At 61.1% G+C, this 11,032-nt stretch overlaps 2 protein-coding genes across 2 annotated transcripts; both read left to right on the forward strand.

Moving 5' to 3' along the window:
* Window positions 1–336: 336 nt before the first annotated feature.
* Window positions 337–8,070, forward strand: TPP1 (tripeptidyl peptidase 1). Its single transcript, XM_079973826.1, has 14 exons — window positions 337–411; window positions 507–608; window positions 1,130–1,269; window positions 2,115–2,265; window positions 2,364–2,485; window positions 2,837–3,015; window positions 3,184–3,382; window positions 3,753–3,941; window positions 5,075–5,147; window positions 5,828–5,948; window positions 6,287–6,445; window positions 6,551–6,688; window positions 6,869–7,048; window positions 7,104–8,070. The coding sequence occupies exons 1-13, from the start codon at window positions 392–394 to the stop codon at window positions 7,004–7,006; spliced, it is 1,731 nt and encodes a 576-aa protein (XP_079829952.1). The 5' UTR covers window positions 337–391; the 3' UTR covers window positions 7,007–7,048; window positions 7,104–8,070.
* Window positions 8,071–8,673: 603 nt separating this feature from the next.
* TAF10 (TATA-box binding protein associated factor 10) lies at window positions 8,674–10,007 on the forward strand. Its single transcript, XM_079973161.1, has 5 exons — window positions 8,674–8,840; window positions 9,013–9,287; window positions 9,384–9,448; window positions 9,605–9,719; window positions 9,832–10,007. Exons 1-5 carry the CDS (start codon window positions 8,699–8,701, stop codon window positions 9,919–9,921), a joined length of 687 nt encoding a protein of 228 aa, XP_079829287.1. The 5' UTR covers window positions 8,674–8,698; the 3' UTR covers window positions 9,922–10,007.
* Window positions 10,008–11,032: the final 1,025 nt, after the last annotated feature.

The following is an 11,032-nucleotide window of genomic DNA, read 5'->3' on the forward strand; positions in this document are numbered from 1 at the left end:
GCGAGCGTTGCCGCTTCCAGCGCAGCCCCCGGGCAGAAAAGGCGCCCGAGCTCTCAGCCGGCGAATGCTTGAGAGAGGGCCATCCAAAGGGCTCCTAACATTTCGCGCTTTCCTTTCTTCTTCAGGAGCCCGGTCCTCGCGTCCCACCGGGCGAGGCTTGGAGGGGGCATCAATCGGGGGGCTCACAGGCGCCCCCTCTCGCCCGCCCCGGCGTCGCTTCCGGCGGCCAGAGTGTGGCCTCTGAGCACGCACAGAGTGCAGCCAGCTCAAAGCAGCCCAGCCGGCGGGCCACGTGATCTGGATGTTCCGCCCCCCGCCATCATGTGACGGGCAGCTTCTCACGTGACTCAGTTCTGGGCTCCTGCCTGGAGGGAGAGGCTGCGCTGCTGCGATGGGGCTGCTGGACTGCCGGTACCGGGGCGCGGGGGGCGCGGGGGGCGCGGGGGGGAGGAGGAAGCCCCCCCCGGCTCCGCCGCCTGACACCCGCTCCCGTTTCTCCCGTGCAGGTGCCTCCTGCTGGCGCTGCTCCAGCTGCCCGCCTTGCTCCGCTTGGACGCCGCCGCCGCCGCCGCCGTCGGGTGGGCTCCGGAGCCGGACCAGCTTTTCCAGTAAGCGTCCGCCGCGGGGCCGGGCGGCGGGGAAGAGGCTTTGCTAGCGCGGCCCCGGCCGGGCCTGGGGCGGAGGGCGCCGTCGGGGCAGCGGGACGAGCGCGGCGAGCGACGGGCGCTTGGGTTCCTCGGGGCTTGCTCGCCGCCCGTCTCCCAGCCGGGGCTCGACCGAGGGAGGCCGACCGCGGAGATGGGCAGCCGCCGACCCCAAGTTGGGGTCCGGCTGGCAGGAAGGACCCGCCCCCAGATGGGGGGGCTATCAAGACTAATGTTATTATTATTAGGGGGTGGGTCTGGTTGGGGGACGGAAGCCCCCTTTGGCCTTGCCAGCTGAGCATGCCGGATCCCCATCGGTCTCCCTTTCTGTGAAATGGGTGCAGGGTGTTAATTCCCGGTTCCTCTGGGGGAAAAGCTAGATTTGGCTGGCGCTGCCAGACTTGGGCACTCCTCGTGCCTCCGCTGCCCACACACCGCTCTCTGCTAGCTTGGTGCCACCTGTGACAGCCGTGTCTCTTTCCCAGGATCCCGGAGGGATGGAGCTGTCTGGGTCGAGTGGCTGCCTCCGAGGCGCTGAGCCTGACCTTTGCCCTCCGCCAGCAGAATGTGGGGCTCCTGGAGGAGCTGGTGCAGCGAGTCTCCTCTCCAGACTCTCCAGAGTATGGTAATGACCCCCCTTCTCTCTCTGCCCCCTGCTTCTGCCCCTCCTGCTGGGGCTTCCCTGATCTCTCAGTACAGCCAGGAGAGCCGGCCTGCTTGTGGCTCAGGGGCACGTGTCATGTGTCCTTGGCAGACCGCACAGGGTTCTCCTTACGACACTGTTCTAAGGTAGGCACATACTGTTCCTGGGCTCCCTTGCAGCACTTTGGAGGCCGAGGCTGGCAGCCCTCAGGATGTCTCCCAGGCAGTGAGTCCTACTGAGCGCAGCGGGACATGGTCCTGTGTGCAAGGATTGCAGCTGCAAGGGGTTTGTGGCCCTGGGGACTTCCTGCTCAGCTTCTCTTGCACAATCTTGGGCGCTCTGATGGCTCCCTGGGAGGAGCAGCTCTTAGGGTTTGTGGGAGGAAGGCAGGCAGGCAGGCAGGCTGGCAGGCAGGTTTCATCTTCCCAACTCCAAGGATGTCTTTACACCACAGGACCATCTTGGTGGTTTTCCTGTGTCCTGAGGGAACTCTTTTTTCTGAGAGGGGGGAGTTGGCTAGCCTAGGAGTCCCTAGCAGAGCTCTCAGCCCCATTCCTATGCTGCTGCTGCTGCTGCTGCTGCTGCTGCTGCTGCTCCCATGGCTCTCAGGGCAAGCCTGTCAGTCAAGGGGAACCAGAAGTGGCACCTTCAACAGGAAGCGGCAGACTGAGCAGCCACTGGCAACCAGCGATGGAAGACTGTGCTCTTGCTTGGCTGCCCAGCTCCCCTGACAGTCAGGGGGTGGAGGGAGACCCCTGGGACCCTCTGAGGTAGGTGGGCCGCCAGAAGTCTCCTTCCCTCCCTCCACGCTCCCCTTTGTCTCGCAGGCCGGTTCCTGTCTCTAGTGGAGGTGCAGGCCCTGGTCGCCCCCTCCCCGCAGACGCTGAATGCCGTTCGCAAGTGGCTGGAGGCTCATGGGATCTGGGACTGCACAGAAGTGGGCACCAAGGACTTCTTGCAGTGCCTGGTGCCAGCTGGGTGAGTTGGGGCGTGGGGGCTGTTGGGGCAAGGGGAGGGCACAGAAGGCGCCCTGAGCTCCCCCCACAGCTGACCCTGACCGAGGCTTCTCCATGCAGCACGGCAGAGCAGCTCCTCCCGGGGGCACAGTTCCAGCGCTATGTCAACGGGGAGCGAAGCGTCGTGAGGTCCCCCTTTGCCTACACCTTAGCAGAGGAGCTGGCAGAGCACCTGGATTTTGGTACGGAAGCCTTGGGGAAATAGGGAGCGGCAGCAGGGGACACTCTGTCCCTCGTGTGCATAAGCCCAGACTGCCAGGAAACGTCGGGGGGGGGGAGTGTCTAGCCCTGGAAATAGGCAAATATCTCCCCCCATAGGAGTGGGGGAGCTGATCTTCTCTTTGCCCTGCCAAGAAGTGGGTGGTGATGAAGGGAGGGCGGGTGTGACTGAGCAGATCTCTCCCCCGCCCCTGGTTAGCCTTGAGCCTTGGGCTGAGCAAAGTCTGCTTTAGGTGCCCCCTTCCTTCTGCCCCAGGATAACTACATCCTCTGCTTCTCCTCCTCCTCCTCCTCCTCCTCCTCCCCATTCTCAGTGGGGGGTCTTCACCGCTTCCCTGCTGAGAGGAAGGCAGTGAGTAGGGCCTGGACTGCCGGGAAAGCGCTGCTCTCCACCTTTCACCTGGGGGTGACGCCGGCTGTGATCCGCCAGCGGTACAACCTGACTGACAAGGACGTGGGCAGCTCCCGCAACAACAGCCAGGCCTGTGCCCAGGTAACTGGGGGGCGTCCGTCCCCCCCCGGCAGCCCCTCCATTCCCCCAGTGTCCTGGGGCCAGCTGCTCTCAGCCCTGCCTCCCAGCCGCCCTCAGGGGAGCGGCACCTGGCAATGAGGTGTGCTGGGTCTGGGTGCCCCATGCCTGCCTCTTCTCCTTCCCCTCCAGTTCCTGGAGCAGTACTTCCACCAAGCGGACCTGGCGGAGTTCATGGGTCTCTTTGGGAAGAGCTTCCCTCACCATCTGCGCGTGGACCAGGTGGTCGGGCGCCAGGGCTGGGGCAAGGCCGGCCTGGAAGCCAGCTTGGACGTGGAGTACATCATGAGCTCCGGGGCCAACATCTCCACCTGGGTCTTCAGCAACGGTGGTACTGACCAGCACGCTTGGCTCCCCGTCTTCCTTATCCCCCCAAGGGGCAGGGCTCCAGCCTCTCTCTTGCCTCTCCCAGGGGACCTGGGAAGTGGGGTGGGGCAGGAACCCCCTGTGATGTGGCTGCCTGGCTGCTTTCTCTGCGCCACCCTCATCCTGGGACCAGTCGGGGCTGAGTGCTATACTGGAAGGTGCTGGGAGGCTGGCGGGCTCTGCGCCCTCTCCCTTTCACCCATTCCAGGATGAGGCAGACATTTTGGAGGCAGGAGGGGGTCTCTGGGGCTGGCTTGCCCCCCACCCCACCTCTCCCTGTGGGCCCTGCTCCCCGTGGGCCCTGCTGATATTTCCTCTCCCCTCGCCTCCCCCAGGGAGGCATGAGAGCCAGGAGCCTTTCCTGCAGTGGCTGCTGGTGCTCAGCAACATGTCTGCCCTGCCCTGGGTGCACACGGTCAGCTACGGCGACGACGAGGACAGCCTGTCCCGGGCGTACATGGAGCGGGTCAATGTGGAGTTCATGAAGGCAGCCGCGCGAGGCATGAGCATCCTCTTTGCCTCAGGTAGGTGGAGGCAGGCAACCTTTGGTTCCCCTCCTGTCTCTGATGGCACTTTGGCCTCCATCTTCCTCCTGCTCTGCCACTGTGCCCAGTCAAGGGAAGCCTGTGAGGGGCAGGGCCTTCTTGGTTGTGGCACCTGCCTTTGAAATTCGCTCCAAGAAGGGAGATGCATCTGGCTGTCTCTTTGTTGGCTGGGTGAACATCTCCTCCAGTCAGAAGAACTTCTCAGTGGTGGGTCTGCCTACCTGGTAGGAGGAAGGCAGGGGCAAGATTTTTGTTGACTTGGGACATTTTATTGTCCTCCTTGGCAAGCTTGTGGTCTTAGACTGTGATTTATATTGTGTGTTAAAGCGCTTTCAGAGTTTCTTATTTTAATACATAGTATTAAAAGGTGGCGCTGTGGGTTAAAGCCTCAGCGCCTAGGGCTTGCCGATCGAAAGGTCGGCGGTTCGAATCCCTGCGGCGGGGTGCGCTCCCGCTGCTCGGTCCCAGCGCCTGCCAACCTAGCAGTTTGAAAGCACCTCCGGGTGCAAGTAGATAAATAGGGACCACTTACTGGTGGGAAGGTAAACGGCGTTTCCGTGTGCGGCTCTGGCTCTGGCTCTGGCTCTGGCCAGAGCAGCGATGTCACGCTGGCCACGTGACCCGGAAGTGTCTCCGGACAGCGCTGGCCCCTGGCCTCTTAAGTGAGATGGGCGCACAACCCCAGAGTCTGTCAAGACTGGCCCGTACGGGCAGGGGTACCTTTACCTTTACCTTATAGCTTAAACATCCCTTAATGTTGTGTTGTAGGCTGCTTTGGTACATTTACTATAAAATGTATTAATCTGAAGTATTTGTACCTCACTGGTTAATTTCAAAAACAATTGCAAGGCAGTTTTCTAAACGTATAATTAAAAATGTCAAATATAGAATCAATGGTATAGAATGAAACAGTAATGGCAATAAAATAGTGTAGCAGCAACATTTCACAAAGGCAATACAATTCAGGTTGCTGTCGATTAGAAGCCCAGGCTGCTAAAGCAGTTTCCGTGGTGTGTCTGAAAGGGGCAGAGCCCCGCGGGGGGAGGTCAGCATGTTTGGGGAGGGAGTGAAAGTGGCTTGCAAGTGCTGCGACCAGCTGCCCTTTCCTGCAGGTGACTCTGGAGCAGGTTGTCGGTCAGCCCACGGAGGGAAGCACACCTTCCGGCCCAGCTTCCCAGCCTCCAGGTGAGAGGAGGAGAGGAAGGCACCACCAGGGGCAGGTGGGGCTGGCGAAGGGGGTCCTTGACCCACATCCACTCCCAGAGGCCTGGCCCTTCCGTATCCCCCTGAGCTTTATGCAAGAAGAAGAAGAAGAAGAGTTTGGATTTGATATCCCGCCTTTCACTCCCTTTTTTAAGGAGTCTCAAAGCGGCTAACATTCTCCTTTCCCTTCCTCCCCCACAACAAACACTCTGTGAGGTGAGTGGGGCTGAGAGACTTCAAAGAAGTGTGACTAGCCCAAGGTCACCCAGCAGCTGCATGTGGAGGAGCGGAGACGTGAACCCGGTTCCCCAGGATTACGAGACTACCGCTCTTAACCACTACACCACACTGGCTCTTGCCTTTCCAAGCCCTTCTCTGAAACCAGGGCAGTCAGCCACTTGCGTATTCTCCAAAATGCAGATACTAGATCTCAAATCTGCAGCCTTACTGGGTTAGGCCTGTGGCTTGGCCGGGGGGCCCTCCTTCTGCTACCTGCCCTTTGATGGAAGCAGACTCTTCTTGGGGAGGGGGCTGCGTTCTGCCACCCTCAGCCACACTGGGAGCTGCTGGAGGGCTGCCTGTGTCTTGCCAGTCATCCTGGGGGGCTGTGACCGCCTGGTCTGTCAGTGCCTTTGTGACGCCTCGCCTTGCTGTGCCCACAGCCCATATGTGACCACAGTGGGGGGGACCTCGTTCCAGCACCCCTTCCTGGTCGGTGCTGAGGTCACGGACTCCATCAGCGGGGGAGGCTTCAGTAATGTCTTCTCGATGCCAAAGTACCAGGTGAGTCCCATGCCACTCGCAAGGTGCCATCGTGGTTCCCTGCGGGCACAGTCATGGCAGGTTTCAGTCTGCAGCTCCTGGGCCCTTTGGGGTCTTCCATGATCCACTATGGAACTCCTTGCCACAAGCCTTCTTTAAAATGGTGAACATTTGCATAAATGGCTTTTACTGTGGTGGTGAATTTTGAAGCTCAGGAGCTCACCCTGAAGGGCTGCCAAGCCCCCCGCCCCCGAGAGTCCAGAAATGAAAGATCCTCCCAGACAGGTGGGACTTGGGATCCCTCACCCAGGACCCGTCTCAGCTCTGCCTCCTTCCTCTTCTCGTCTCTCCCTCAACAGACAACAGCCGTGAAGCGGTTCCTGAGCACGACCTCCAAGCTGCCCCCTTCCAGCTACTACAACAAGACGGGCAGAGCCTACCCAGACCTGGCCGCGCTCTCCGACAACTACTGGGTGGTGTCCAACCGCATCCCCATGCCCTGGGTCTCCGGCACCTCGGTGAGGCTGCTGCCTGCAGGCTCGAGCGTTGCCCGCCTGGTGCCCGCTCCTGGGCAGGGCCGTCTGCGGGTGCTGGGCCTCACTCTGCCTCTTCTCCCCCGACAGGCCTCGACTCCTGTGGTGGGGGGCATCATAGCTCTGATCAACGACCGGCGCCTCCAGCGAGGGCAGCCCCCCCTGGGCTTCCTCAACCCCGCCCTCTACCGGCTCCAGGAGAAGGGGAACAGCACTGCCCTCTATGACGTGAGTGTGGGAAGGGGCTGAAGCAGCTTGGTCCTTGGCTTTGCTAGCGGGGTGTGGGGTGTGTGCACGCAACACAGCAGCATTTTGCTTGCCGCATGGGGCAAAGGCGGGGGGGGGGATCGGGTCTTTTTCTGGGGCTGCTCTGCCTGACGACACGCTCTTCCTCTCTCCTCCTCCCAGGTGACCTCGGGCTGCCACTACTCGTGTCTAGATGAAACTGTGCAGGGCCAAGGATTCTGCGCGGCTCCTTCCTGGGATCCCGTCACCGGCTGGGGGACGCCAAACTACCCAGAGCTCCTGTCTGCCCTGCTGGGCTAGGCGGCCACATCCATGGCGCTTGGCCACTCAACAGCCGGGGGAGTTGAGAGGTCTTGCTTGGTGTCCAGCAGCCCAAGCCACATCTGCTCAGGGGAAGGAGTGTGTGGGTTGGGAATCTCAGGCTGCAAGATGGAGGCAGGGGGCATTTCAGAGGGCCTCCCCCCGCCTCCATTACAGGTCCAAAAAGTGTGCATTAGCCTAACAGAAAAGGCAGTGGAAGCAGAAATATGCAAACATTCATCTCTGTAAATCTATAGTGGTACGTCAGGAGGAGAAGGTGCAACTAAAAGCTAACAGTCTAAATCGTGCTTGCATGTGCAATACCTTGACGTGGAAAGAGCTGTGGTGTTTCTCTTAGCAAATGTGAGAACTGTGCATCTACAGCAACACAGGAGCAGTCCCATTCCTGGCAGATCAGGTAGGGGGAGGGGTCACAGGGTGTGCCTTTCTGCACTTAAAGGTGTGATGTTCCCCCCTCCCCATACTCTCAGGATGAAGTCCTGCCTCTAGGAAACTTAACTCCATAGCCAAATGCTCTTGATCAGTTCTTCACAAGCTCCAACTGGAAACTACCTCATTGGAGTGAGGATGGGGGTTGCCCTCCCCCTGTTGGCGCTGTGTCTCCCGGACCCACTCATGGGGGGCCCACAAAATGCAACGCCAGCTCAGTCCCTCTCCTCTATGCCACAGCTGCTCCCTAAGCAGAAGGCCTTGCTTGGGTCCTGGCCCCGATCCTGCCCCACCTGCAGGAACCGCTTTGCCAGCACTACTTGGGCACCATTTGCAGGTTGGGGGATCTTTGGGTGGAGGGAGCCCAGTTCAATGCCTCCATTGTCTGGGAAATCTTTGCCAGGCAGCGCCCCCCCCCTTCTTTCCCTCCTGCTCCAAGGTCAATGGAGGCAGCACTTCTTCCCCCATTCCCACCCCCTAATTTGCACTAGACCATTCTAAATACAATTACTTATGGTTGTGATTTCTTTTTTTGAAAACAACAGATTTGTGGTGTCTCGGGTTCATGGGTGTGAATGCAAAAGCAGAGCAATAAATAAAGACTTTGGAGCCTTGCCCCCATCAGGGCTGTCCTGTGGTGTCTTGATTTCTGGGCTCGGTTGGGTGCGTCTCTCAAATTCAGCCTCGCCTTCCCTGACTGGCTCCGGGGTCTCTCTCAGGCCCACCTGCAGTTGCTGCCGGAGGGGACTGAACCCGGAAGGGGGGTCGGGACCCCTTCCGTTCTTCCCCATGTTGCTCGAGTCCCGCCCCTGAGAAGCAGCAGCGCAGGCGCGCCCCCGGCTCAGCCCAAAGGCCCCGTCCGCCCCCGCCGGATCCCCTCGCCCGGCCAGCGGAGCCCGCTCCTCCTCCTCCTCCTCCGGGGATTGGCCCACTCCGCCCTGGACGGCTGCCGGGCGCCGCTGCTGCTGCTGCTGCTGCCTCTCTCGTGGCCGGGAGTTCCGCAGCCCAACTCGGCCGCCCGGGCTGCCGCGGAGGCCACGCCCCCAGCCCCGCCCCGCAGAGGAGAGCGGAAGTGGCGTCTGCGCGGAGGCCTTAGATAGAAGATCGGCCCGGAAAAGGAAGCGGCGGCCGCCGCTCAGGCCCCGCCCCTCCACTTCCGGGACCGTCTTCCCCTCCCTCTCGGCTGGGCTCGCGGCGCCTGCGCAGAAGCTGCTCGGAGCGACGCTGCTGGCCCGGGACTCCATGAGCGCCATCGGGGGAAGCGGAGGCGGCGGCGGAGGAGGAGGAGGCCCGGCCGTCCCCGTCCCCCTCTCCGCCGCCGGGGGAGACAGCGCCAAGGGCAGCCCGGGGCTCGTGGCGGCCGTGGCCGGAGCCGGAGGAGCCGGTGAGAGGGATGGGGGGGGAGGGGCGGAGGGGGAGGGGAGGGCAGTGGGGGAGGGGAGGGGAGGGGCAGTGGAGGAAGAGGGGCAGTGGGGGGAGGGGGAGGGGGAGGGGCGCCTCCCTCCCTCCCTTTCTTCGCCCAGGGTCCCTCTCTAAATCCCTTTCTCTCCCCGCAGGTGCCTCCTCCTCCTCCTCTTCTTCCTCCTCCTCCTCTTCCTCCTCCTCTTCCTCCTCGTCCTCACTGCTGGCACATCCCGCGGAGGCGGCGCCCTCGGTGCCCAACGGGATCTTCGCGCCGCCCGGAGCAGCCGCCAACGGGGACTCGAAGCCTGCCGCCCTCGCCGCCGCCTCCTCGTCCTCCTCCTCGGCCTCTGCCGCCCCGGCCTCCTCTCCCGCCTCCAGCGCCCCGCTGGTCGACTTCCTGCTGCAGCTGGAGGATTACACGCCCACGGTGAGGCCCCCTTCCCCGCCCGGCCCCTGGCCGCCTCGCTGGCCCCTGCTGGCATCACCTACCTCTTGAACCGTCCTCCTTGTGCTTCCCTTCCAGATCCCAGATGCCGTCACGGGTTACTACCTGAACCGCGCAGGCTTCGAAGCTTCCGATCCACGCATGTAAGTGGAGCCGTGGGGGCATAGACCATGTCCCCAGGACAGATAGACTGCCCCTTCATCTAGGGGCGCCGTGTGGCTCTTAGGGACCCATCCTGGGGCTCAGGCACACCACCTCTCACTCGCTCCCCTCATCCCTCCTCTGATCTCCCCTTTCAGCATCCGCCTGATCTCCTTGGCTGCCCAGAAGTTCATCTCCGACATTGCCAACGACGCTCTGCAGCACTGCAAGATGAAGGGGACAGCCTCTGGCAGCTCCCGAAACAAGAGCAAGGTGAGGTCCCCCAAACGCCCCCCTCGCAGGGGGCCCCTTCCACAACTCTCCCTTGAGGTGCCCAGGCGGGAGGCCCAGCTGACGCCCCTCCCTCTCCCCTCCCCCACTGCAGGACAAGAAATACACCCTCACCATGGAGGACCTTGCGCCCGCACTCTCCGAGTATGGCATCAACGTCAAGAAGCCCCACTACTTCACTTAGCCGCCTGCCCCAACCCCCCGGATCCGCTCTTGGACTGCTTCTCTTTCCTCTTGGCTGCTGTACCATTAAAGTTCTCCCTTTCTTGAGCTCCCTGCCCCGCCTGTCGCTCCTTCTGCATCGGAGGAGGAGGGGAGCAGCTCTGATAAAAGATGGGGGCGGGTGTATTTGAAGCAAAGATGTCCCTGGAGACCTGGGGGGGATAAGGAAGATGTCTTGAAGTTCATCCAGCATTTCCTGTGGCGCATGTGGAAGGCAAAGGCGGTGATATTTAATGGAATCTGAGAGTTGGAAGGGACCCCGAGGGTCATCTAGTCCAACCCAGCTGCAGTGCAGGAGTCTCAAGAAAAGAGATTCCGACTAAACATTTGAAAAAACTTCCTGACATTATTATTTATACTCTGCCCATCTGGCTGGGCTTCCCCAGTCACTCTGGGCGGTTTCCCACAAAATACTAAAATACAGTAATCCATCAAACATTAAAAGCTTCCCTACACAAGGCTGTTTTCAGATGTCTTCTAAAAGTCTGGTAGTTGTTCTTCTCTTTGAGATGGCCCTTGGGATCCCTTCCATCTCGTAAGAGTCTATGATTCCTGAGAGTCTTCACTTCTCCAGGCTCAGCATGCCTAACAGTTCATCTTAGTTGCCCTCTGCACGTGCTCCAGAGAATGGGAATGGCCTGGGCAGGGCCTCCCTCCTCCGTCTTGTTGGCACTAGGGCAGTGATGTTCCTGGACAGCGAAGCTCGTCCAGCTTGGCCTGTGATGTGTGGGAAGCCAAGGTCAGCGAGGCTTCTGAAGGCCACTTGCAGGAAGCCACACCAGGGGAGATGGGCTCCGGTGCCTGGGTGCTGCTTGCTTGTTCCCCTGTGGGGAAATCTGGCTGGCCTCCAAGAGAACAGGTTGCTGGACTTGGTGGGCCCGCTTGGCCCTGATCCAGGAGCAAAACAGCTAGGAATTGCAGGGGGGAGGTGGGTGGAAAGCTTGCCTGCTCCCGGGTCAGGGGCTCAGTTGCTCCAGCTGCAGCAGCTTTTCTCTTTGGTGACTTATGCTGGGCTGGGGAAACCAGAGGGAACTGGCCTCTTGGAGGTCAGCCTCCCCCCGTCATCTGGATTT

The sequence above is a fragment of the Podarcis cretensis genome, assembly GCF_951804945.1.
Source record: "Podarcis cretensis genome assembly, chromosome: 4".
Classification (NCBI taxonomy): Eukaryota; Metazoa; Chordata; class Lepidosauria; order Squamata; family Lacertidae; genus Podarcis; species Podarcis cretensis.

What these genes read in the sequence shown, in the direction of transcription:
- TPP1 (XM_079973826.1), top strand. Translation starts at nt 392, where the DNA reads ATGGGGCTGCTGGACTGCCG. An exon ending in GAGCCGGACCAGCTTTTCCA is followed by an intron (nt 609 to 1,129) that starts GTAAGCGTCCGC and finishes TCTCTTTCCCAG; the next exon opens with GATCCCGGAGGGATGGAGCT. An exon ending in TCCAGACTCTCCAGAGTATG is followed by an intron (nt 1,270 to 2,114) that starts GTAATGACCCCC and finishes TTTGTCTCGCAG; the next exon opens with GCCGGTTCCTGTCTCTAGTG.
- TAF10 (XM_079973161.1), top strand. Translation starts at nt 8,699, where the DNA reads ATGAGCGCCATCGGGGGAAGCGGAGGCGGCGGCGGAGGAGGAGGAGGC. An exon ending in GGCCGGAGCCGGAGGAGCCG is followed by an intron (nt 8,841 to 9,012) that starts GTGAGAGGGATG and finishes CTCTCCCCGCAG; the next exon opens with GTGCCTCCTCCTCCTCCTCT. An exon ending in GAAGCTTCCGATCCACGCAT is followed by an intron (nt 9,449 to 9,604) that starts GTAAGTGGAGCC and finishes CTCCCCTTTCAG; the next exon opens with CATCCGCCTGATCTCCTTGG.